The sequence below is a fragment of the Eleginops maclovinus genome, chromosome 5 (assembly GCF_036324505.1).
Source record: "Eleginops maclovinus isolate JMC-PN-2008 ecotype Puerto Natales chromosome 5, JC_Emac_rtc_rv5, whole genome shotgun sequence".
NCBI lineage: Eukaryota > Metazoa > Chordata > Actinopteri > Perciformes > Eleginopidae > Eleginops > Eleginops maclovinus.
The window spans coordinates 10,440,405-10,468,366 of NC_086353.1; the positions used below are offsets into that span (position 1 = coordinate 10,440,405).

At 40.5% G+C, this 27,962-nt stretch overlaps 1 protein-coding gene across 2 annotated transcripts; it reads right to left on the reverse strand.

Annotated features, from left to right (window-relative positions):
- Nucleotides 1-203: 203 nt before the first annotated feature.
- On the reverse strand, nucleotides 204-27,785 carry evi5l (ecotropic viral integration site 5 like). 2 transcript variants are annotated; one of them, XM_063883217.1, is made up of 20 exons: nucleotides 27,442-27,785; nucleotides 17,171-17,531; nucleotides 15,547-15,736; nucleotides 14,188-14,412; nucleotides 13,523-13,597; nucleotides 13,144-13,269; nucleotides 12,866-13,009; nucleotides 12,657-12,746; nucleotides 11,973-12,070; nucleotides 11,659-11,719; nucleotides 11,489-11,542; nucleotides 11,081-11,113; nucleotides 9,875-10,015; nucleotides 8,387-8,503; nucleotides 7,673-7,813; nucleotides 7,387-7,563; nucleotides 6,893-7,039; nucleotides 6,353-6,448; nucleotides 6,108-6,203; nucleotides 204-4,485 (listed from the first exon to the last, which is right to left on the reverse strand). In XM_063883217.1, the coding sequence occupies exons 2-20, from the start codon at nucleotides 17,398-17,400 to the stop codon at nucleotides 4,168-4,170; spliced, it is 2,559 nt and encodes an 852-aa protein (XP_063739287.1). In that variant the 5' UTR covers nucleotides 17,401-17,531; nucleotides 27,442-27,785; the 3' UTR covers nucleotides 204-4,167. The 2 variants fall into 2 exon arrangements, with proteins under 2 accessions (XP_063739287.1, XP_063739288.1); XM_063883218.1 differs by lacking the exon at nucleotides 11,081-11,113.
- Between the last annotated feature and the right edge of the window lie 177 nt (nucleotides 27,786-27,962).

A 27,962-nucleotide genomic window follows, 5' to 3' on the forward strand; every position in this document is an offset into this window, starting at 1 on the left:
ATAAAGAGCTTTTTGCACAATAAAGCATGTAAACATGTCACAGTAAAGGTAGGAAATACAAATAGGAACCTGAAACATTTGCATATTAGGGCCCCTTTAAGGTTAGCTTTGTATTTTAGTTTAGTTAGCAACTTGCCGTTGCTAAAATACTGTTGACATTTAAGTTAAAATAATCCCCCGGTAAAGAAAACTACATCAACACATTTGGGCCATTGCAAAGGTGCAATGTCAACGTTTATTTTGTATCATTCATAGGATACACAACACTGAAATGTATTTTTTTCCCCATCATACTGGAATTCATATAATCTTTACTGTCATTATATATATTCGATAATAACATCAGTTGAATTGCAAGACAGAAAGAGAGAGGGTGGGCTAGTTCCTGGGTATGATGCTGTGGAAATCAAACGGCTGTCACATACAGCACATACAGTACATCGGAGAAATCCTACTCCAGACTAATCAACACTTTTTGTGAGGAAGAACTCACATGTGACACACAATTTAGCTCTGCATTGTCTTATTTCCCGCTTTAGATCATGGAAATGGTTGGATGATTCAGTTACAAGATGATAAATCTGGAGCAACACAGTGTGATTGTATTTCAGTTCACACATCACTTTATATTACATGGCTGTTTAATGAAGGGCTGTAGTGGCTGACTTGATGAACCACTTGGTAAACTAACATGAAGTGTGTAAATCTACCTACTGGTTTGGCACATTAGGAGGTTTAATCAATCTTGTCTTGTGTAATGCTGTTAGCAGGAGAAACCAAAGTAGGCTGGTAATTATAAAAATAATACTAAGGATGAGAGCTTGTACCATATTAAAAGTAATTTACAAACATATCAAAATGTTTTGTCACAGTACATAGAGTTGTATTCAGACAGTGGTGAGAAGAGAGCACCATCACTGAGCAGGAGTGTTGTTATGTGTTTAAGACACTGAGCACGGATCTGAAAACAGGTTAGGGTTCACTTTGGAAAGGAAACTGATTCTCAGTCCTGAATAGAAGTCTTCTTTAAATTCTGACTTAAACCAAAAATAAAGCAATTAAGTTAAAATCCTGAAGATTTCAGTTAGTGATGGATCTGACTTAGTGATGGGGATGTTTTATTAAAACAGCTCCCAGAGAACAGATAGAAATGCTCTAACGATGGTTACTCTAAGTGGTTTCAGAAATGCAAAAGACGAGAACAAGTTTTCCATTTGTTTACAGTACAACCAAACTAATCATTGGCCCACAGGACTGATCGCTACACAATGTTTTGAACAAAAAAGAAGGGGTCACGTTATACAATGAGAGAAATGGGACCACGTGTCAAGCATTTCTGAAATAGTTTACTGGAACCTGAGAGACTCACAGTCACCAATGTTTTCCGACCCATGTTTACTTGTGTCTTTTTCAACCACATCATGTCCAGTGCGGAAATCCATCTTTTCCAGTTGATCATCAGTAAAAATAAATATGTAATAATATGATAAGATCCATAAATATTTGTTGTTATAAAAGATGTTTAATAGAATGATCTTAAGGATTATAACTCAACTAAGTGAAGAATTCAGCCAAAGTAAATGAATCTGAAGGCGCCTAAATCTCATCACTCAAACAGCTGCTGCCAGTTGGACTAATAACCTAACACTCATTTTGTGTTATAGCATCCAAACACTTATTGTAGTTAATAGATTTCAGTTGCTACACCCCTCAATGACTAATAAAAGCTGTTATTTGCAAGAGTATGGTGGGCAAACCAACATCCTCTTTCCTTATTTCTTAGAAGACTGTCCTCTCCTCTGACATTTGGTTCAAACAAACGTTGGTAAGGAAAGTCTGTCTTTTGAGAGTTTACAGAAAATACGAAAAATAATGAAGCACAATGCAAAGTCAGAATGGATGATCTTGAATCACGATACTTAGATAACGTCAAGTCCAGCAGAGCTGAATATACTAAGAAATGAATTGATCATCCACACTATCACTCACTGCTTAATTTCATAAGTAGACTTCCTCTTTCTCTGTAGTGCAAAGAGCGATCACTGCTCTAAATTTGACACCCTGTTTGATAAAACTATACACACTCACCATCTTCAGTAAAACTTGACAAGACAGTGACACAGCTTAAAATGGTTTCCTTATACTTTGTTCCTGTTACACTGTATATTGTATATGTCTCCATACATTTTACAACCCTTTTTTTCTACACAGAATATATTAATGTTTGATATGTAAAATATTTTCCCCCCAAACCCTCTCTGTTATCCATTCGATAAGAAGTACTCTCCACTTTCATCGGCCAACATGCTGTCAAAAAGTGATATGAGCAAATGAACTGGAGAGTCCAGAACAGAACTGTTACCTGAATTTCTTTTGGCTTCTATGGGACACTGACAATTAAAGGAGTTGTTTGACACTGAGTGAGAACACAGAGAATACGGTCATGCCTGTCTGTTAAATATGAAGCTACAGGGGTTGGTTATCTCATATTAGCATAAAGACTGCAAAAAGGGGCAACACTAGCCTGGCTCTGATGCTCACTAATTTAAGGTTGTCACTTTGAAAAGGGAAAACACCAAATCTTCCTTTTACAAGTTCAAAGTGAAATAACAAGTCATAAATTGCACTTTTACTCAATTAAATACAGAGGGATTTTACTACTTACCCTTACTTGTTAGCTCATAAGCTAACATGAGCAAACCCAGGTATATCTTGCATTGTAGTTGTAATTGATATTTTTGAGTCAGTTCCCTGACTTATGATGTTCCCTGACTATTGTCCTTTGCTAATGTTACTTTAGCGTACCATTTTATCATTTATGGCCACCCTTCAAAAAACCTTTTACAACCCATGGTCTATATGCAACATGCTAAGCTAGGCTAACTGTCGCCTTGCTCTAGTTTTTTTTAACAGACAGAGTGATGTCAACATTCTCATCTTACTTTCAGCAGGAAAGCAAATTAATGCTCCTAAATGTCAAACTATTCCTTTGAATCGCACATAAACATCGATAATGCATTTGAAGAAAAACCATTAAAAAAAACCCAGCTAAACGTTGAGAAACTCCAGGGAGGCATTAAGCTATAAACTGCTCAGTTTTTTAAAGATTTGATCAGTCTGCACAGTAGCCGTCATCGAATCTATGGTAAACAGGAGGTTGCGTGATGAACTCTAAAAGATTACACAAAAAAGAACAGAACAAAGTAGTAAATTCAAAATCATAGCAGCACATTTTAGTCTCTGAAACACTCACAGTAAGTAAACCTGTAACAGACGACTCGTTGGCACAAAGGACGGTGTAGAAAGTTTGGCCTCTGTCGGTATCTACACTCCTAAAGTTTCATATACATATATAGATATATATATATATCAAAAAAAAGTTTAAATAAATTACAACATATATAAATAATTTAAAAAAGACAAAACAAAAGATTTGGCAACATTAACTTTCTTCCTTTCTTTTCTTGGGTTATGGTGAATGTGTTTTGATATGAGCTGTTAACTCGTCTGGCATGTTGTCATCTGCAAGCCACAGATGTTAATATGTTAAAGAGTTCATGATTCATTAATGAATGCATTCTTGTGATATCCCTTCAGTTTGATGGGTATATATTTCCTCACTGCACCTGGTCTTCTCAGCAACTTCTTCTACTTTTAACACTTCTCTAATACCGAAAGGTAAATCGACCACTGATAGATTTTTTGTGTGTTTCCTTCTAATAAGAGCATATAAAGGGAAAAGAGAGGATAAATAACTCTGAACCAATCAGGAAGAAGAGTCACATAAGGGTAGACCGAGCATACAGTGTGTCAGTTTTTTTCTTTCTACCCATGTTTCACTGCTCAAAGTCACAGATCCAGGTCTGCTATGCGATGTCGAGCAGCAAGAGGCTACAGCAGTCTCCATGGCCCAGTTTCAGGCCATATTATTGAGTATTATATGTTTGTCTTTGTCAGGGAACACAGGAATTGTCAGCGTGGGGAACACGGTGATGGGGATGATGGGGAGTGATGATCAGGAGAGGTCCAATCAATGCCACTATGTCTGCATCAATGTAAACACCGGAGAAGCGAGTAGGATTATACAGCCTGTGTTTACAGAAGCAAAGTCTTGTCCTGTAGAGCTCAAGTTTAAAGAATCCAAAGAAACCTTCACCCCTCCAGGTCTCAGTTATCCAGCGCCTCGGCGCACACCATGCTGCCGTACAGCTGCTGAGGGTCCGGATGTGTCAGAACCCGCTCCTCTGCCTCGCTGTCCGTGCTGCCTTCGCTGTCGAGGCGGGCAGACGGGTGACACTGGCTGGACAGGCTGGGATACAGGGCGTTGGGAGGCAGTGGGCTGGGGAGGAGGTCCTCGTCTGAGCTCAGGTAGTCCCCCTCTGCGGAGGTAGGGCTGGTCAGACAGAGATCCTGGTAGTTGGCACTTCCTCCTCCACTGCTGACCCTGGAGCTGGGGGCCGCCTTATGCCCTCGCATCTGCCTGATCTGAATTCAGAAAAATATATTTAACTTTAGTCCTCCTTACAGGTAAGTTTAAACTATCAGTGAATTTTTAAAAAGGCATTATCATGTATTTTGCTTGTCAAAAAATCAACCCTTTCCTTAGTTGACTCGTTGAACATAAATACAAATATATATGCTTTTAATTACGTTAAACATGCCTGAATAGCCTTTGCAGAGGCATTAAACGTCATGTCTAGCACTTGATTTTTTTTTTGTGGTTGTAGTGTAAAAAACACCTGTGTAAAACCCAATGACCTGAATCCTGCCTACCATTTGTAGTTAAGTAGGGCAGAGGTTTTTTACAGCTAAATCTGAGCAATAGAGGTCTCCCACCTGTCAGGTGCAACTAGATAAAAAATAGAAATAAAAAAGTTGTGTTTGCATGTTCTCAATGGCTGCTGTAAAGCTCTCAGATTACGGTGGTAGTGCTTGCGTGACAGAAGGGCTTCTACTGAAGTTTATCTTCACAAGCATGTTTTTAGCGTGTTAAACTTGCATGTACCGCAGTGACTCATGACAAATCTCAGAGGTTTATCTTTCCCCCTATCACACACTCAGACTAGCTGTAGCGCGGGGGGAGGGGAAACCAGTGGTTAACCAATGGAAATGTTTTGACTGCATCTCACAGCTCTTCAAGCTACAGCAAGAATACAAGTGATTTTCTATCAGGTTGTTTTTGCAATACAAACAGTTTGATTAATATATTAAAAGTGCTTACTTCATGTAAAGCTAAACACACAAAGACAAAAATATGTAAATATGATCCAAAAAGACGATTTGCAGGGCTACACTGAGATTTTTCTAAATGGTTGACTGCTCTTCGCTCACGAAAGTTTCGGTCTCATTTATAAAACCACTGGCTTTGATGAAAAATGGTGGGGAGAGTAGAAGAAAAAAGAGAAGAGCGGTAAAGGGCAGGGCAGTCTCATCACACCCTCTTGCTTTAAAGTCTGAACGCTTCCCTCCATGTCACGCACTGCGACTCTCTGAATGAACAAACTCAGAGTGAAAACTTTGAGTCCCCGATGCAAGGTGGGAGGTCATCAAAAACCAGACATAAAATGAAATGGTAAAAATCAGCTAAAATAAAGAACATAGTTTAACAAGACCAAGTGAGCTAACAGCTGTAAAACAATAAAAACACGCACTTATTCTCATCTTTCAGAACCAAATTAGCCGTGAACCAAATTGTGAGAAAACAGTAGGTTGTTGGGGGAAGAACATTGGTCTCTCATTACAAAGACTGCAACGACGGCTCAGTGAGTGTCTGGGTGGAAGTGGTGTCTGTAGTGAGGCTGTAGATGAGAGGATTCTTCTGTGGTGGTTAGCACTCTGCAGGGTATCTATATGCATGTATCTGTGGTAGACACACAGTGTGTGTGTGTGTGTGTGTGTGCGTTACATGTGCAGGCCATTTTAAAGCAGGCTCACCAGTCAAAAAGGTGAACATTATTATTTACTATACATTTTTCAGATTTAAACTTAATAAATAATAACAGAGATGATAAAAACATCAACCAGAAGGGCAGTTTGAGAGCACAGATCTCGCAATGTTTAGGAAAGTGAAAAATAATGGCGCAGTTTTGTGCGTGTTTATTTCCAACCTCATTCTTAAGCTCAGCGATCTGATCCCGCAGCGCGTTGATGTACTGTCTGGAGTCCGAGTGGTTCAGCTGGCCCTGGATCAGCCCTTCCTCCTTCTGTAAAACACATTTGACACAATGGTGTTATATTCTTTGTTAAAATGTGATAGTTGAATAGCTATCATACGCTTCAAACTGGAAAACCCATGTTTTATTTTCTGATATAAATGGTGAAAATCATCGTTTACAGCCGACCCTTTACACACCTGTATCTCAAGATCAGCAACCTTCTGCCTGAGTTCAGCCATGGCAGCCATACTGTCTGCTTCCCTCAGTCGAACCGCCATCACTTCCTCTTTACTCTGCATGTATGAGGGGAAAGAGAGTATACATCACCTGCTTAGCAGCTGAACCGTTTGGATGACAACCACACGCTGAATTTCAGTGAATGATATCGCATCATAAACAGTGTACAACTTCCCTCGTTTATTCCTTTATTGCATCTGTTATACTTTTCTGCATGGGACTCTCAGAATATATAGTCAAAATAATTTCCCGTTGACTTTTCCTGAACATTTTTCTATTTTCTGTTCTACTAAATCAGTATCCTTAAATTCTTCTGTCTATCCCTTCCATTTTATATGTTTCTTCACCGTTCGTTTCTTGATTTTCCTGTTCGTCCTTACATATGCAAATATATTTTACTTTTCATAAAGCTGGAACAAGAAATCCTCCTTTTTACTTGTGCCTTCCCTCGCCCCCTGCAATTTTTTGTTTTGTTTTTCCTTTCTCTCATACAATCAGACCTTGCAGTCTAACTCGGCCTGCTTCCTTTTCATCTCGTTGAGCTGGGCCTGGAGAGCTTTGTTCTGATTGGCCAGCATCTGGAGCCGGTCCTGCAGGGCGGAGCGTTCCTGATCGTTGCGACCATTCAGCTTGCTGTGGATCTGGTTCTGAAGTAAAGAAATCAAATGGGAGAAAGGTTGGGGATCAAAATAATGTGGAGTTTATACACAGCCATGTTTCTACAAATGGGAAACAAACACAAATGATTTGCAAAAAAGTCAACATTTTGTTAATCAACCAACAGTTGACAGTTTTTCAGACTTTGTTTTTAAATGATGACCTGATTAATTGTTTTAGCACAAAAAAGGCAAAAAACATCCGCAGGGATGATCTACCTTAATTGTCGCCTCATTAATGTTGCTATGTGTATACATCTGTGTATGTAATAAAAGGACTTGTTTGTTTACATCCCATGACTGACTGACTTACTGACGGTGTGTACAGTATGACTGACCTGGCTCTCCAGCTGCAGGGCCTTGAGTTTGACCTCTCGGAGCTCAGCCTGAGCCTGGGCCTCCCTCAGTCTGACAGTCATCAGTTTGTCCTGCAGCTCGTTCATGGCGTTCTTCTTCGGGGATTCCTTCCAGTGGCCCCCCCCTCCCCCTGTGCTGCTACCGCGGGACATATGGAGCTGCAGAAACAGAAAGAAACACACTTTTAATTCTCCTGCTACTACCAGGGAACATCAACATGCACACATAGGTGATTGTAGAGAAACAGCAGCAGTTTGTGTGTGTTACCTGCCAGCGCTGGTTGAGATCAGTGACGGTGTCCTGCATCTCTCTGAATGAACGCAGTGTCTCCAGCTCCCTCAGCTTTATCTGCTTCAGCTCCTCCTGCAGAGCAGCCACGTTGTTCTCATCAGGCAGGCAAGAGCTTCTCTGGAATAAAAAAAAAAACAGGTTTACAGTTTAAAAGTATTGCTTGAAATCAAACATCCAATTGTTGTGGAGGCATGTAACTGTAAACCTGTGAGTGTGTAAGTCCAAATATCAAGAGGTCACGATTTGCATGGTGAAAATTACCATTACCAGAGCCATGGGTGGCACTAGAGAAACGGTCAAGGGATCACCAAAGTCAGACAGCTTCTTAATTTGGGGACAGTGAGTGTCTGCACAACATTTCATCCATCTAATAGTTATTTCCGAAATGTCAGCCTGGACCAAAATAGTGGAAAAACTAACTTATCAATAGTTCAGACATTATCATAGATTAAAGATAGAATGCTAGCATTAATAAAACATGTTTTATAAGAGTAAGAGTTAGTGTCTCAACACTTTGATAAAGAGAACAGACACATTGAAATGTGAAATACACATTTGTTTGGTGTTGAACAGCTTTAACAGCTAAGTTTGCATGAGATGATCTTTAACACTTTCACAGTTACACAGGCCTGTAAGTGTCTCTACTTCTCTTTCACACTCCCTACCCCTCTTTCTCATCTGTCAGCTCACCTTCTCCAGATCGAGGACTTTGTCTTGCATTTCTTTCAGCGCCCCAAACAGTTCGGCCTCATGCAGTCTGGATTGCTCCAGCTGTGTCTGCAGATTGGTCACAAACGGCTCTGTGTACTGAACAAACATTACTGGGGTTACATACAGAAGGTATATCATCTAACAGGGCAGTGGGGCTTCACGCCAACATTGACCATTTGTTGATCAGCTTTCTGAGAGATAGTTTTAGTATAAATGTGTATTTATTAACGGGTATATTAATTGAACAGAAGAGTCGATTGACCTTGTTTTGGCCTCAACAAATTGTTACTCATTAAACAGATTAGTGTAATGCGGACTGATTGCTAGACATGACTAGGAGCTCAGTTTTTTACCACAATGCGGGAAGGAGTTTGAATACTTCCACAAACTGCTGCTTGTTTCCGTTTCTGTTGTCTCAATTTGAGTATTGATACACTGTCATGTACTCCTGAATTCTTGCAGGCCCTTTGCCACATGATTTGAGAACATTTGAGAAAAAATGTTTTTACATATGGGGAAGGCAGCATGAATTTGAAAGCTGAACACAATGGTGAACACAATTAAGTGTAAAGCAGCACATGTGCCCTGCTGGGGATGACAGAAATATAGAGCTACTGTACATGTTCATGTCACCACATCAAAGGTAACAAAAAAAAAAAGATAGGGCTGTGAGAGCATCAGAAACACAGAGTGGAAAAATACTTTCCTACGAGGCAAATTACAATAGACTGAAATTGGGCAAGTACATAGCGTGCGTAAAAGAGTATCGGTTTGTCATTTTGGGCTTTTCAGTCTTTGGTATCAAAGGGGACTGAGTGTCTGGGGGTGTGGGAGCTCTAGAGGGTGATGGGTGCATGCAATCTTGAGATGGAATTAAATCACTCAGCATCATAATTAATGATGTCATTGTGACCCTAAATGATTATTTAAATACTTTTTTTTTTTTTTTTAAAGGTGTACTTGAACCGCACATCCTTCTGGTTGAATGTTTCTAGCATTGAAAAGAGCGGATGTATGCATTTTGTACCGCATCATATTCTTACTGAGGGGTGTTATTTGCTGACATGACATGTTATTTTAGCTGTAATTCATTTGTAAAGAGCGCTGCAACAGATCAGAGGGGTTGTTTGCATCTAGGTTAGCCATTTTGAAACACTTTGTATTACTTAAATATTCATTACAAACTGTTTCTAGGGTGGGTAGAAAAATAACTGCGCTTTTTGTGTCTTTTTCAAAGCCTAGCATCACATGAATTAGGAACTAACAATTTTGTAATTATTTAACCAGTTGACCTCATGAACCATTACCTAATATACGATTCAAGAGAAATGCAGATTACTACTTCTGCCTTGTGGGAAAATCTTACAACACAAAAAACTTGTTCAACATATGTGGGTGCTTCAGGTTGGAACCATGGTTTCTGTTGCGTCCTCAGTGTGTTTGCACAGATTGTGGGACGGTGTTCACCTTCTGTTCTTGCAGCTCTCTGATGGTGTCAAGTGCTTTCTCGAGGCTCTCGCTGGCTGTGTTGCACTGCTGCCTCACCACCGCCAGCTCCCGCTTGATCACGTAGTTCTCCTCGGCTTCCTGTGCCCTCGTCACCTGACCCTGGAATAGCAGGCCAGAGGGTCAAGATCAGTTGCAGAGTATAAACTTTAAAATGCAGAATACATACCAATGTAGGGGAAAAAATACATTTTGGGCCTCCAGGGAACATACTACATTGATCTGTTTAAGACTTTAAGGAATAGTTTGCCATTTGGGAAAATAGGTTTATTGGATTACTGGTTAGCTTAGTTTAGTTTAGCATAAAGGCTGGAAATTGGGGGAAACAGCTGGTCAGTCTCTTTTCAAAAGGTTAAAATAATCCACCAACTTTTAAAGCCTGCTTATAAACATGTAACATTATGTATGTGTGGCTTTTTCCTGATGTATAGCTGTGGAAGAAATTAAGAGACCACTTCAGCATTATAATATTCTCTTGTTTAATTATTTATAGGTATGTCTTTGAGTAAGATTCATTTTTATATTATTTTATCTAAACTACTGACCATTTTTCTCTGTGTTGGAATTCAACAGACACTGAACTGGCTGCCGTACATGTAGAGATAAAGATTTAAGAAAAATGTGGAGTGGTCTCTTAATTTTTTCCGCGGCTGTATATTAAACAATGATTTAAGATATTAATTACTGAACTTTATAGGGGATGGAAGGTGAGTTTTGTAACCTTTTGACAGAGCTGGGCTAGTCGTTTCCCCTTGTTTTAAATCTTTATGCTAAGCTTACCAGCTGCTGGCCGTAGCTTGATATTTAGCACACAGACATGTATTTTAATGTTAAAAACAAACAACGTAAATAAGCACAGTGCCAACAATGCCTAACTATTTAGTATATTTTATTCCCAGTTTGGTAAGGAGTTTAACAGTGTTTATACACTTTAACATGCCACATGCAGGGATTTTATAATCCTTTCAATAATGGAAAAACAGCACATGCCTTCAGGGATTACAGCTCAGTCTTGCTGACTGAACAGATATTTAACAATATTCTTTCATGCACTTTTGGTAGGTCATTGTTAAGAAGAGAGAGAGAAGCAGAAGAAGGGGGAAGAAAGGGGTGTGAGTAGGACTGCAGACAGCGAGGTCAGTGGGAAACTGGTTCGCAGTACTCTACCTGTATCAGTCTGTCTGCCAGAGCGGCACTCTCCTACAGCGCAGCGCAGAGAAACAAGAGGGTGAAAAGAAGAGAAATTGAAAGACAGTGGGACATTAGGAAGGATAAACCACAACACAACCCCAGAGGAAATTCAAGTAAAAGAAAGGTTCAAAGGTGAAATGTAGAGAAGTGTGTGGGAAAAAAAAGGGCCGGCAGTGAGATAACAGAGCGTTTCAGAGAGGGGCAAAAGATTAAAATCTGAGTGCTGGAGCAGAAGGAAATCAATTCTAACCCACAAACGCCCACACACACACGAATGAGATGGCAAAACTACAAAAAAAGCGTCTTGTACTGAGCAATCTGGCTGTTACTCGCAATGATCGGATTTATTTGAGCGTTAAGAAAAGCTGGATTCAAAACCCTTACCTTCTCCAACGTCTCAATCCTTTGCTTCAGCAGCCTGTTTTCTGTGCGTAACCTCTGAACAGCGAGAGAGGTACAAAGCATTTATTTTTTAAATCTTAAGAAAAGTGTTATTATACATGTCCACAGCATTCACAAATACATAAAACAGACATACAGCTGAGTAAACACACCTTGATTTCAATTTGCTCTTCCATTTCTTTGTTCTTGATTGTGGTGTATTCTTTCTCAAGTCTGATCAAAAATAAACAAGGATTATGCAAAGTTAGCACCATTTTTTTGAACACTTTGTTGCTGTGTTTCGAACATAGAACAGGGATCTTCCCCTCTCAAGACAACAAGCACACATCACAAACAACATGTGAGTGCGCTGCAGAGCAAAACACTTCAGAATCAGTAAGACAGGAGAACAAATCCTCCTGGGCTACATGAGGATAAGTCTCGCCTGAGTCTTACTGGTCGTTAGTTGAATAATGAGCGCTCTTACTTTTTCATCCTCTTGGGGTTGTATTTGACCTGGTAGGCCCTGAGGATCAGCTTATCTGTGCAGCTGTCAAACTGGTGGGGGATCACCTTCTGGAAATGCTGCAGACCCCGAGGAAATCAAAAGATTAGAGAGCTCAAGACAGAGATGCTCATTTATATTTTATACAGAAGCAGGCAGACAGGATTTAGAGTAGTGAAGACAAGTGGCATGTTGGCTTCATGGGCCCCCAGTGATTCTGATACTGACATTCACTGTTAATAAAACAAATATATATTGGTATATCAATTAGTTGCAGAGATTAGGTTTACATTCTGATGAGACTATATATATGTTATCATTTTTCGTAAAAGAAATGCAGATTTTTAGATTAGCTGTTTTTCTTTGTCATACATGAAAATAAAGTGATTGTCTTCTAGTTTTGAAATGTTGGTTAATCAAAACAAAGAATTTGAAGAACTTACACCAAGCTTTAGGGAATTTATAATAGCCTTTTAGTGGTCAATGATTAAATCATAATTGAAATTGGTTGTAGGTGGTTTTTATACAGCACGTTACCCCAAACATGCTGTCTTTAATTATAGATCACACACTAACACAAAACAAGATGGAATTCACCTGTTTGGCCATTTTGTTGTTGCTGTATAAAGTACATTTTTAAAGTTGTATAAAGCTGCAGCAGCTTACCTGCGACATTCCCTCCATGTCCAGCTGAATTAGGTCAGTCTGGTTGTACTGCAGGATGGCCAGGCCCACACGGAAGATAATCTCTAAGCCCTGCAGACAGGACATCATATTTTATTATGTGTGCCCAGTACACTCAAAGAACAGGTTAGTGAAATTAATCATACAGAGTCTAAATAAATATATACCTGAATACTCAAAATGTTTCCTACCTCATACATGAAAATATCGAAGATGCGCGTGGCAACAGGAAGAGGCAGGAAGGTGAGGAAAAGGGTGAGGAACCAGGACGAGGCATACATGGAAGTGTGGAAACTCTGGGATCGAAAATGGACATTGAGCTCTGGAAGTTGCTCCTGAGGAATAGAACAGAGCATGATTAGAAGTGTTGAAGGACATCAAAACTGTAAGTGATGCGCTGAAGATATAAGTGAATGTTTGGTGCCCCTGTGTGGATGAGTGTTACACTGCAGGACTCTTTGCTCTTTACCTGAAGCAGATACTCAAACTGGTAGATGCAGAGGCCCAGCTCGGCCATGCTGGGTTTGAACAGCTCCCTCAGACGGTACTCCTGCATCAGACGCACAAACACACAAAAAGCCTCCTCCTCAGGCATCTAGGAGGAGGTGAGAGAGGTGAGTAAGGTTCCCTCATTGGGTATAAAAAGACATTGCTTCTCTTGAACAGTTTATTACACACTGGGTCTCATAATTCACTGACACAACTCATATCGTCCTGCTGCAAAATAAAGCATGTTAGGTAGCAGAGAAATCTAAAGGGACTGATTACAATGGACCATGTACAATGTACTAAACTGAGCCTTCAGGCTAAATATCCTTGTTATGGATCATATCACATTTAATCATTACCTGCATAAGCAGCAGACCGACAATGAATGCACTGCCTTGGCAGTAGCCCACCTCTCGGTCCACCAGAGAGTACGCCTGAAAGACACAAAAACAAACACATGACGTGTTGAGATGTGATGTATTTATAGAAAGCAGCAGTCGGTAATCCAGACCGAGGATCAAAAGTCACCAGAAGTCCCTTAATTTCCTGCACCGCTTAGCTACCAGGAAACTTGACTGATGCGTAGTTGCTCAACAAGCTTGTTTCCATGACTGCAAACAACAAATGTGTTCAATGCCTCGTAAACAAAATGATATTCGGAAGCCTGGAACACGCACAATGGAGAAGTTAATTACAGCACTTCAAATCCTCGCAGTACAATTAGTCTTTGTCTGGATGGCTACAGGAAGAGATGTTTCAACATGGAATAGATTAATATTATAATATATAAAAACAATAATCAATATATTTAAGAGAGCTAATGAGGATTAACGCTAAAGATACATGTATTTAGGAGCTTGTCCTGCTTTGTTTGTATTGTGAAGACGCATGAACATGCAGGCAAAGCAACACAATATTGCCACAAAAAACAAGGATGATGAGTGTAAACAAAGACATCTATATCACAAAAGATACCTCAGCATAGCTGCTACCTTTCCGATGTGAGATGCTAAACCATGCTTACCTTCATAACATTGAAGAGGACTTCCTGCCCCAGGCTGTCCTGGCCTTTGAAGAACTCATGCTCGGGGTAGGTGCGGGCGATGTCTCTGCGGATGAGCTTCTCGCACGGGGACGACATCTTTAGCAGCTCCGAGTACTGGTTCTTCACCGGCATGTCAGTGGCGTTGCCCAGCAGCTGCCAGACGATGGCCCGGAAATGGTGAGGGATGCCTTTCCTGATCAACTCCTGCAGGGTAACGAGAGACATTAAAGAGGATTAATATCATGCTCCTTTATTAAGATTAAGATTCAACTTTATTGTCATTGCACAGAGTACAAGTACTAGGACAACGAAATGCGGTCTCTGCATTTGACCCATCCTAGTGTTAGGAGCAGTGGGCTGCCATTATGTACGGCATTATGTACGGCGCCCGGGGAGCAGTGTAGGTAACCAGTGTCTTGCTCAGGGACACCACGGTGGCACTAGGTCTTTCGGGGACTTGAACTGGTGACCTTCCAGTTCCCAGGCCAAGCCCCTATGGACTTTGCCACCACCGCCCGTGAGCGACAAAATTTGAGGCATCTCTTGAAGAGGGATTCAATCATGGTATAATGAATATATTAATTTACATATCTTTATTGCAATTATGTCATAATTAAAGCCACTACAACCACATTAAGAGGTTAAACTTTTCACAAGGACTTTCTCAAGTCCAACATCCAAACCAATCGACCCTTCCTAAACGAGCTGTTTTATCTCGGGTTATCCTAATAAATACATTTGAACACAAAGATAGACTTTTTGTAGAATTTGAAAGCAGCCCGTGTCATTTTGCTTTGTTTGACTGCCCTCCCAGTTGGCCCTGACTCATTCTGCTGTCCATTCTCTCATCCATCTTCTCTTCCCCCGGGTTTCTCTTTTTGTCACAGAGGACACAGAAAGACACAGAGAGCAAAGGAGGAGATTAAGAGGATGAAGAGAGATGTGTATTGGTGCAGTGAACTTAAAAGCATCCGCGTAATCACATTAAAGATATTGTGTGGCAACAAACTCAGCCAGTGAACATGCAGGTTTTTCTTCCAGAACTCTGGTCAGCAAAAATAAACCCTGGGTTCTCAGAACGCACAGAGCTTCAGAAACACAAAATCACACCCTGTGACCTTATGACTAAAAATTGACCAATATAAATGACAAACAAGCCTTAGCATTTAAGGTTCAATGAGTCAGGCATTTTGTTTCACTTTCTGTGAAAGAAGATTTAAATATAAAATGAGGAGGCTGATAATCTTCTTAATGATGCTCTCATTTGAAATTATACCCAATGACTCATCATGTTGCCTGTGACATCATAATCTTTTTATCTCCAGATCTAATCCCCACCTTTAGGAGTTTGTCCTTCTTGCGTCTCCACTCCTCCCACTCATTGACGATGCGGCCCCACAGGATCCAGGTGTCCTCCTCCAGGTGAGACAGGTTGGAGGAGGCCGAGGAGCTGGACACCAGCGAGGAGCCGCTGTTGCGCCGGGAGCCGCTCATCGACCGCATGGACTTGGAGTCAGCCTCCAACAACCTGAGTGAAGAGAGAGTTCATGAGGACAGGAACACACAAGACTACAGGAATGTGTTTGTCTAACACAACTTGGTACACACACTGCCGAGTGACGGGGAAGCTTATATGAGCATTAGGAGTCACGGGAGGCAGATATCACACTGAGGCATTAAGACTGTGACATTGTGAGGGTCAGTCCAGTTACTGCACAACCTTGCAGAGGATCCAGAAGGCTCAGGGCTGTTAAGCTTAAACTACAGAACAAGTGGCTGCCCGATTAGGATATTACTCACACAGCTGCCCAACATTTTCTAAATTGACAAAAAGAAATACAGGTCTCTTGTATCTTTTAACTGATGCTGCCTTTAAGAGCAAAATAAATCCTAGAGCAACCATAAAGAATTTGAATATGTAAATACAAGGATAGCCTATCTTTTTTTAAATGATGTGACAAGTGGATTTAAATTGAGACATACAGCCGCGTAAAAAATTAAGAGACCACTTCAGCATTATCATTTTATCTTGTTTCATTTTTTATAGATAAGTGTTTGAGTTCAATTATTATTATTATTATTTTATTTTATTGTATTCTATAAATATCTCTGTGTCGGAATTCAACAGACACTGGAATGGCTGCCATACATGGTCTCTTAATCTTTTCCAGGGCTGTATTTCATATTCAGTAGTACTTATTGTCTTCATACTGTACAGCAAAATAAGTCAATATTGTAAACAAGAGTGTTGGTTACTCATCTAATGCTCGGCAAGAAAGCAAATAAACATATCTCTCAAAATGTTTTTGCCTTTTTTCAGTTTTGATGGTTGTTGTTTGTTGGAGTCTGAGTTAGCAGGAGGCAGAGATGATGTGATTAAAGATAGCACTCTTTACCCAGAGGGGTTCAGGCCCATTGTGACCCTGAGCGTGTGACTATTTTAAAAGCACTTGACTCCTTCACCCAGCACTCTGACCGCTCAAACACGTGATGTCTGTAAGATAAATTGTAAAGTCTATGGCTTAATGAAGGGAAACTTTTTTTCTGCAAAGGTGCAAACACTGACATTTCACAAACTATGATGTCACTGTGTGAAACTGTTAAAGATGAGGAACAGATATTGATCATGAAGATTAGCAGAAGTGCTTTAGAAAAAATCCCCAGAGAACAATGTATATTTTTTTCCCAACAAGAAGTTCTCCCCTATTAGATCATCACTTTTATTAGCCGCAATTTTAACAAGTTTGTTCATTATTTCCTGCAATTCATCTGATGTCAAACTTTCAATACACTAGTTGACCTTTTTTGTGACTTGTGTCCTCTCTACTCTTGAGTGTGTGTTCATGGTTGATCAAGAAATGTAATTAAAATGTCTATCGTGTATAGATGTTTCTTGTTATTGTTGTTCATTTGGTTTAATTAACAACTATAAACATCTTTTTTTTGCTTCAGCTGATCTCACCTGTTCTGCTCCTCCAGTTTGGCCAGCAGCTCAAGTTCATCTGGACTCAGGTTCTCCGAGTCTGCAGGAGAGGCTGCTGGTGCCGACAGCGTTGCATCATGGGAAGATGAGTCCGGGCTTAGCACTGGGCTGCCAGTCGATGGCGGGTCTGGGTCCATGCCGGAAGGCGAAGAAGGACACTCCAGCTGAGGAAGACCCTCCCTCTCTGGGCTGCTGCTGGGTAGCGACATGGCGCTGACGGGTGAGTGGGGTGGGTTAAGCAGTGTGGGTGAGGAGAGACACTCTTCCAGTCTCACTGCTGGTCTCCCTCCTCAGCTTGCCTGGCTGGCCACGGACCCAATATGATCAGAGGTCTTCAAACCTGTCATGGAAACAGAAAAAGCTTTATGAAAATGACTGACCATTAAAGAAAATAAATCATAGCCGTGACAAATATCCAAAACAGCATCATATGACCAGCTCTGATCATTAGCAGCTTTAAAATAAATATAACAAACAAAACATGTTTTAATTAATCTGTCTGTTTTATTTTTTAATTTAGTTTTATAGGTTTAAAGGCTCATTTCTTAAATGAGTTATTATTTAAAAAAAGAGAATAAATATAAAAGCAAAGATTTAAAGAAAATCAGGATTAATTTAAAACTAAAATAACAAACAAAATAACTTAAACTTTAACATTTATTCTAACATAGTGATGGTAGAAAACTCTCTTAGCTGTCTGCCATATCATTTTGAATACTTCTGTAAAATATGACATTTGATATGATTATTCATTGACATCAAGTTTCTGCTTTTATGATTTCAGGAACATATTTTTTTGATTAATGGTTCCCACTTCCAATAGACAAACAATAAGGGATGTCCCCGTGTAGAAAATCCTTTGCATTTTTTATTTGTGCCCCTAAAGATGTGAGATGTAATGTTTGGCTTAACACAAATAACCATATCACCCTGGTCAGATCCACATTAAGATGCCAACAATGCCTCTCCACACCCCTACCCCATTAACTGCTTTGAAGGAGTGGGTCTTAGTCACTGTGATGACTTCATCCTCACTGAAAACCTCCCTCACTGCAGACACACTCGGATGCCAGAGAGGTGTTTGTCTACAGACTGAGATGGACAGTTGCCCAGGGAAGCTTACCACGGAAACAATGTTGTTGTTGACACGTAAATAAACTGTGAGACTCATAACCTGTTTGTAGTATTTCTTTCATCTTTGTAAACGTGAGTGAGAGAAGGAACAGGACAGCTACTCACAGTGACCTTATACATACACTTTATTCAATTAATATTAGACTGTACAGCTTTCGATCGGACTGAGCCGTGGTCAAGTATCCTAAGTTACTAACGTTATGCACGTAGAGATAATATCGAGTGAGTTCAGATGATAACACAGATGTGACAGAGGTCATAAGCCACTGACCACAATCCGGAAAGTTAAGGGAGTTATTTTCGTATTCAAATTGTGTTGTCAAAGTTAAGTATGTTGGGCAACGCGCACACACACACACACACACACACACACACACACACACACACACACACACACACACACACACACACACACACACACACACACACACACACACACACACACACACACACACACACACACACACACACACACACACACACACACACACACACACACACACACACACACACACACACCTTCTTTCTAAATCGGTGCTGCAGCAGCAACCAGAGAGGCAGCAGAGGAGGAGGAGGTGCAAGCGGTCACTGGAGAAACTGAGCCAAAAGGCCAAGCTGCTGCTCTGTAATAGAGAGTGAAATGTGGAGCTGCAGTCACCTCCCCAACTCGCCCTCCTCTGCATTATGGCTAGTAGCTCCTTCACAGGGGAACACTGTGGAAATGACCTCTGGCAACACATATACACACAGAAATGTTTCAGGCAACCAGTTAATAACCTGGAATCTGGAATAATGCACATAAAGGTATTTAACATACATCCCTAACACAAGCAACCAAAACATACACAAAAAGTAGAGTTGTCATAATTGCCTTACAATAGGAACATGAATTGACCGACAAATTCCAGATTGAACAGTCCATGTATGAGAAGTTAAAAAACAATGCAATGACGAATTGTATTGGTCGTCTACTCAACCATGAAGGCTGAGAGAACATACAGATGCAGGCAGGGAGAGCAGAAAAAAAGCCTGCAGGAGAGAAGAGGAGGAGAGGAGCATGATAACAGTCTGCGCAGGAACACAGCATGGGAAAGAAACAAGGAGCACATTCATGCACTAAAAGTAGCCTGATCAAAAGAGCCATTAACTAGTCAATGAGACCAATCACATCTGTAAAAAGGGTAACAACATCCTTTTATATTCAAAGTTATTCCACATAAAGACTAAAGGTAACATAGCTTCTCCCTGATACAGTAGTTCTTTACAGTTTAATACTCGTCCGTGACTGAATGACTGCAACAGTCTCCCTTTTGTTCTAAGATTAAAATCATCTGATCTGCCTCAGGCAGTGATGCATCTGCTAGTCACATTTTCACATCGATTCTCGGTGGGCTTCATTTTTGACTAAAGGCCTTTCTCATTTCTCAGTTTTCTCCTCCTTGACTCGCGTTTGAGTACCGCCCACAGGAGATGCAAGCGGAGGGGAACCGAGAAAAATGTCAGATTATTTTTATACTTTTTGTCTCCCTATTTATCTTTTCTTTTTTGACTATTTCATCAAAATTATCACTTTTTTCCTAAAAGATCTGACTTTTTTTCAAATTTCAGATTTTTTTTCTAAATGTCGACTTTTTAAAATCTCATACATCAGAATGTTATTTTTGGGGTAACTTTGGAGTGACTTTCTGTGATGGTCTTTGTTAACTATCTTGGCTAGTCTGGGATTGTTTAAATCAAAGTGGGGAAAACGCTCTAATGTTGATGAGGCTGGCTCTTTCTTCACAGTGTTAAAAAAATAGTTGAGGAGACTCTACTTTAGATCAATATTTGGATTAAGCCGAGTGAATAAGGTTTTTATCATCTTTTTTTCAGAAGGAAGTCATAGTCCATCCAGGAATGTGTGGTTTTCATTTGCATTATTTGATCTGAATTCTTACATTATCTATTATTGGCTGAGAGCACATTATTTTTGTGTCATTTATTCAATGGTGCTAGCTACCTGCACAGACTGCTGACCAGCACAGGAGGAATTCCCAGGGGTTACATCCATATGATATTACATTTTTTCAACAGCCACCCAAGTATGAATACCAACTAAATATATATGCAAAACATCCGGAAATAACAACAACCTGCAAAGGCTTTTCAAATCCACTACACTTTAGGTGCAAAAGCAACAGTGGTACCTAAAAACCGAGCTTGAAACCGAGCTTTAAACTGAGCTTTGAACTGAGATTCTGCTGGCTGTGGAGTCTGGATTTGTTAAAAAGGGACACTATTAGATTACAGTAATGTCTGGTTGCTGAACTGCATTAAAAAAAAACAAAGAACAAGTGCCATGAAAACATCTCAAGCATCGGCCTTTTAGCAGCAGCAGTACAAAAGACGAGATGAGATTTCAAAGAGATTTCAGGGCTATTCAGCTGTGTCACTGTGGGCAGACCACCATACTGTAAAAGGTGTGAGTCATGCAGGAGATCAGCAAAGTGATACTAAAGTGGATTTTTTTTCAGTCTCTCTCTCCCTCTCTCACACACACTGGTTAATGGAAGGACAGTGTGAAGGTCTTGGAACAAACAAAACAAGCCAGGTTTTTCTAAGCTTGGCTGTTGCTCTGTACGACAGCAGGCTCCCTCCAATGTCATTGTGTACTTGGGATAAACTGCAGAGGACTGCGAGATAAAAGGGAGTCAGGGGGACTGTAATTGTAATCCATTTTAATGCGTCTTTACATGCATGCTTAGTGTGTGTTACATGAAAGGTTAGTGTTAGCATGCGTCATGTCTGGTCTGCCATGTTTAGTTTCACCTTGGCATGTATGGGAGAGGTGTGTATGAGTCCTGCTGTGTGATAGTTGTATGCCTAATTTGGAATGTTTGTTTAGTCTCTCCTTGACTGATATCAACACGCACAATTATGCTATTGTTTAAAGTCTGCGCCTGAACGCATCCAATCCGAGCTCTCACTGTCTACAGAAACAGACAGCGCTATTGTTTCCGGTTCTGACCCTGACACGCACACACACAAAATCACACAGCATCTCCAGTTATCCAACATGAACCCACATCCCCTTTACTCCGCTGTGTTTAGAATGTTGTATCCATGTTTTGCATGCAAACCCTCAAGCTGGATGCGTCTGATTTACAAAATACTTTTCATCGATGTAAAGAAGCTTTCACAGTCTCCATCTGGGCTTGGCGACGTTGAGCCACCCTAAGGCAATTAAAATAAGAAGAAAGACCTTTGATCTCCCACCTAAAAACAGCTCCATCCATATTCTCTGTTCTGCCAAATAAACAAAAACATACAGTAATATATGACATGCTATCACAGAAATTCTTAGTGGTAAATTATTTCCCCAGACGCTGAAAATACAGACCTGACCAGCAATTTATAAAAGGAAAAACAGACAAATCAGCTAGATGTGTCACCCCCCCCCCCCCCCCCATCTATGTGTGCGTGTTTTACCCCGGGGCCTTCCAGCACTGACATTAAGGGCGCCCTCTTTGCTAATCCGTGGCTGCTAACCTCGCTGTTGTTCCAGCTCATGATTCCATGTTTTGTTAGTGACACGTTGGCTGTTCATTTCCACGCTATTCAACTACTGGACCCACCCTCCTTGTGACTGCACCTTGCTCAAAGCGTCGCATTGTAAAGGACGGATGTGTGTTTACCGATACTGCTGCTCAGAGCTCTCCTCCTCAGTGTTTCAAAGCAATAACTGGAATCAGGATAACTCGATTAGCTCAAACCGATTCATGGAATTAGGTCTTTGATGCACTGATGCAGACATATTGACAAGTTAAATACACTCCACATGTAGGGCAAAAAGGCAATGGGGTAGTAAGTAGTAACAAATCAATTTGTGTTGAATACAAGGCAGGCTTTTAAAAGACCTTATACAGCATTTGTCTGAAGAGGAGGAAATTAACTTTGAATACCTACTCAAGTATGGTAATTTGAGATACTTAGAGTATTTCCCTTTTTAAGCAACTTCAAAGTTATACTTAAAAAATATTTTCAGAGAAGTATTGTAAATGGGAGAACAATTATTGAATAGCTATAGTTATTAGTTACTTTTCAAATAAGGTTTTAAATATAACTGTTGATACTGATTATTAAGTACACAAACCAACACTATGTGATTACAGTACAGTTCAAATTAGCCCCACCTAAAATAATTACATTTGATTTTTAGTGAAACATGAAATTGACACTGACAAAGTCTGGGGCGACTTTGAACCAGAAGGTTGTTGGTTCGATCCTAGACCCTGCAGTCAACATGTCGATGTATCCTTGGTGTATGAATGTCTGTGAATGTTAGCCTCCTAGAGCAAGTGACACTGCTCTGTATGAATGAAGCGTGAAAGGGTGAATGATGACATGTAGTTACAAAGCGCTTTAAGGGGTGGTAAAGACTGGATAAAGCGCTACATAAGTACAGTCCATTTACCATTGCCAGATCTGTATGAGTATTTTGTTGCCTATAGTTTTGTATTTTACGTAAAAGAGTATGTACTAATGTTAAGCTCACAGCGGACAGTTTAAGAAACAAAAGGATCCAAATCCATGTAATGCTTCATGTTCATGTCTCTGTGTTCCGGGAATGTCAACCTAATAACCCATCAGTCTTCCAGCATCATCATTACGGTAGCAGCCATGATGTACAGATTGCAGTGTATACAGTAGATTATGGAGACTATAATTGGTAGCTCTCCAAGGTTTGTACCATGCAACAAATGCGTGCTGGGATTTTCAGATGAGAATTAAGGATGACATTAAGCCTGAATGAGGAGGAGACACATTGGGTTCAATCGAAGCGGCACTAGCGACCAATGCTTTCCAGACTTTGCTCCTTAAATCTACCGACCACGTTCACTTTATATGAGTAATGCTTTGCTGCTCCAAATTTCGTTAGTATGCCTCTCCAGATGAGTCGGTTCCCCTGAGTGCCAGTTTGAGAGGAAATTGTCTCGAAATAGCCATCCCCACAACCCATCAATTACTGTCAAGTGCAAGCAACTCAATTGCTCTTTTCAAACATTGAATGGCCATTGCATTGCTTATATTTTCTTAATATTTCATAACAAAAAATGCATGATTTAATCAAACTGCAACATCTCAAACTGCATTATATGTGTGTGCCATGGAGGATAAATGCTGCATACAGTCAAATGAATGTGATGCTAAAGCTATGATTGGCATTAGTTTTCCTGCTGCGTTCATTCTATTATCTTTTAATTTGATACTTTCCCAGCAGTGCCGACACGAATGCTGGTGTGGCTGAGCGGCTTTTTAATTCGGCCATTGTGATAACCTATAACTACATGCATTATAAATGGCAGTGAGAGGAGGAAACAAATAATACGAATCCACAACAACTTCTCAGAAATGAGATCCATTTGAATGTTGTGTTCTGCCCAAGCTTCCTTAGGAAATTATACCAACAAAAAAAAACATTGCAGAACCTTAAAAGTCTGTTGACAACTAATTTGTTTACTCCAAAGCACAAGCTAATTGACGGCCCATCACGTTACAGGTGGATCGTGCAAAGGAAGCATTATCAGCAGCCCGGTGTGTCAACAGAGGTTTCAAAATCCCTGTCTCTCTCTCTCTCAGTCACTCGTCTTTGTTGTTAATCATACTACCACATGTTCCCCCTGCGGTAAATAATTTCCTCATGTGCGTTTTAAACAACACCTCGACCTGGCTGATGAAATGCTCCAACCTTTTTCTACAGAGAGGCAGCGCGTCTGCACCCGTCCACCTCTTGAATTTCAGATATCATGGTAATTATAGCCATACGCAATACAGTAATGCCATCTGCTCATTAAATATGTGTCCTTATTGTTAAGTGATAACCACAAAGTTGTCCCAGCAACAGTGGTGGAATGTAACTTAATACATTTATGTACTTAAGAACTGTTTTGCATTACATGAATATATCCAATTTATGCTTGAAATCTCACTACACATTTCAGATTTAAATTACTGCTCTTTACATCCGTGTATCCTTTCAGATTAAGATTATACATACAAACTTCATAAACGTATACATTATAAATGTTAAACCAGTATTTCCCCACCATTTTAGCTGTGAACCATTAAAAAAATCTTATTCTTGTGTGGTTCCTTATCACATGTCAGATGTGTTGGAAAGTAGTAAGTATTTATCACATATCACTATGAAAAACAAGTACTTCTACTTTGATACATTATGTTTACTGGATGTAGGGATCTAAATAGTCTGCCTAATGTTTGCCTAAGGAAACTATGTTAGGCAATGTGACATATCAGCTACTGCTTGAATAGAAGGTACGGTAATATTCAGAGTAGAGCTCCTCTACACGATTACAATGGCCCTATATGCATATTTCAGCCTCATTATTTGAACATAATTTGCATGTTGGATTAATTAATCCAACCTGCAGCAGTCTGAAAATGAGATCACGATTCAGTCAGGGTAAAATCTGCAAGGCTGCACAGATTCAGTAACCTATCTGCAGCCTACGTGAACAATGGCGTAGAGAGAGGAGCGCTGCAGTCGTAGTGAGCAGCAGGTCATCAAGTTGCTCCATGTTTCCATGTGTCAGCAGGGAAGAAGAAGTGCAGTGCACAGTCAACAGTCGACCCACAAGCCAGCCGGAAAAAACTAGCCAGAGCCAGGAAAGGACTTGATACTGTAGGCTCTGTGGGACAATATTTAATAACAACAACAAAAAATCACCTTTTAAAACAGTTCAACTGTACTTAGAAAACCTTCTGTGTGGATGATGGTGCCTTTAAGCACAGGCAAGATAACTGAGTTAGATAAGAACAAGACAGCACAATTATCCAAATCATACACATACCTATTTCACAGCTGAATAAAAATGTATCAGAAATGATTTCTATAAACTGATGAATTGATTACGGCACACTTCCTGGTTCCAGCTTCTCACCTGCTTAATTTGTTTATCTCCTGTGATGAGAAGTTCAATATTTTGTTAGTGTTTTGTTCTATTTGTCTCACATAACAAGACATATGAAGACATCAGCTTGGGCTTTGTGACCTATGTGAACAAACGATCACTTCGTAAACAATTGGTAGATTAGGCCTTTATTTTGTCCTTATTTTGTAGTACAGCTAAAGGATTACATTGTAATCACACTGAATTCTAGTCTATCAGCCAGTTACCACTAGAGAAAATGTGAATTCTCATATATTTTTGATACACTGCAGATTTATATTATGTAGCAATGAGGCGCAATCTTGTATTTTTTAAGATAGTTGATGTTTTCAAGCAGCCTTGAAGCTGAAAAACCAAAAAGTTGCATATAAACAATGATGACTCTTTGTAATAACAGCACATCATTGGATAATGATTGTCTACACACAACTGCTGCTACAAGTCATATGATTGATTTTTCATCACAAGGTTTCTTGTTGACTTAAGATACTAGTGGAGTCGAAGTTTGATCTCATTGTAAGCTCAAGGAAAGATAGTGTCACCCTTATTTGAATAATTCAACAAAAAGAACGCCTTGTTTAGGACAACATGCTGCAATCGATCAGTCCATCCTTGTTATGACATGCACATGTGGCTCCTGTGTATGTCCCTTTTCCACAACCAGACACAGTGGCACAGATGATAATAAACCTGGACAGCAGCAGGCAGACAAACTGTAGAGCTCAGGGACACAGCTGCGAGATGATATCCCTCCTCCCTACTCGCTGGAGGCCAAACTCGCATGCATTAATGTAAACCCCCCCCACACACACACACACAGTTTATCCTGACCAGAGCCTATTAGCTTACAGGCTCTCACACGGATGAATAATAAGGTGCATAGGAAAAGGTTAACTGGAATAAGTCCGTGTACTTTTTGTGACAGACGTAGTATGCAATCTTTTGTGTGCATGGAATCTGATAAAGAACTTTCGAGCCAAACAAGGTCACCAGGATGTGAGAAACAGATACCCATTTCCTTGTTGGTGTAATGTGTGAGAAGCATTACAAAAGTTGAAATAAACTTGAGAATAACATCACTCTCATACAAGGAAATGATAAACCCATTACTTGGTGGTACATCTTCTTAGTCATGGGGCATTCAAGCGATAGTAGTCAACAGAGTAAGATGATTAATTTCTTGAATGGTTTCCCCACTGTTGTGGAAAGATAACAGACCTGACAGAGCATCTCCATTTTGTGAAGTCAGCAGTATCCTTAATCTCTCCAAATCATATCCCAAAAGCTGTGTCAGTTCCCTACTGTTTGCTCCACTCTAGGAGGTTTAAAGTATACGCCTGGCCCAGATTAAAAGCACAGTCATTTGAGGAAGAGGTTCTCTCAGTACTCAGAGAACTGCTGGCTTTCTCTCTTACAAGCAAACCCTTTAAAAGGGATTTACAGCTATACACACTCTGTTAAGATGGATAAAGTAACCAATGAAAAAATACTATTTTAGCTACAGCAAGGGGGCTCAGTGTCTGGTGCCTATAAAGGACAGTACCACAAACACCTGGATAGAAACACACAGGTGGATAATAGCCCTCTGCTATCAAAAAAGAAATAAGCCATTTTTAAAGATGACACTGACTCCTACAGTGTGCGGTATCAGACCTGATGAGCCTGTAATCCTATTGACTGGGTTGTTGGGACATGACAGCTCATTATCCCGGCCTGCTGTGGCTGGAGGATGCCTGAACAACAGGCCTACATGCTCTGCAGTCGACTCATGGCTCAACATCTGTGGCCAAAATGACACATCATAACCTTCTCTTTGCGGTAGCAAAGGTCCCGGCTTCCCTCAACAAAATACGCTTGTGTAACAACATTACAAATTAGGTCGCAGACAGCTATGCCTTAGCAGTAAATACGGTTTACAGGCTAATGAAGCGGCCGTGTCTCCTCTGGCATGCCGTACAGTGGAATTTTTCCCTGAGATAAATGGAGCAAACGGATGCTGTCGATGGAGCTCCGACAACCAACAGTGTTTTGCTATGTGGGCCTCTGCAGTTTTCACGTTGAATTGATAGAAATGAATAAGATATTCGGCCCGTACATAAGCTCCACACCATAACATTGCCTTCCCATTCAAAAATAAACACCTTAAATAAACAAATGATTGCCTACCTGGACTCCCTTTCCATAATCAGAGCGGTGCGTCTATAGTCGCTCCAACATCGGCGTGTCGTAAATGTCAAAAGTGTGTTTGTTTTCAGCAAGTTAAAATCTTAATAGACCACCGAGGACAAATAGAGGGAGACGATCCAGCGCAGTGCCATCGTCCTGACGCCGCTCAACCCGGAGCCAGCGCCGCGTCGCACAGCTGGAGAGGCCCGTGTGTGTGACAGGAATTGAAGGAGGACAATACTTCCGTAGAGATCCGCTAAAATAGCATGGCAGCCGTGCAATGTCGCCTGCGGTTCAACGGGGATATGGTATAAACGGCAGCATCAATCATTACTGAGTAAATCACAGAGCTGGTGTCCTGTGCTTCTGCTAAACACGAGGCGGGGCGCACCAATCAGGTGGCAGATTGAGATATGATTGGCATGTCACAGGCCAATGGGCTTTTCAGACTGCCAGATCCCGTCAGAAGGACAACACCGATAGCCAATCAGTGTTGAGCTTTATTTAGAAGCAAGGCAGGA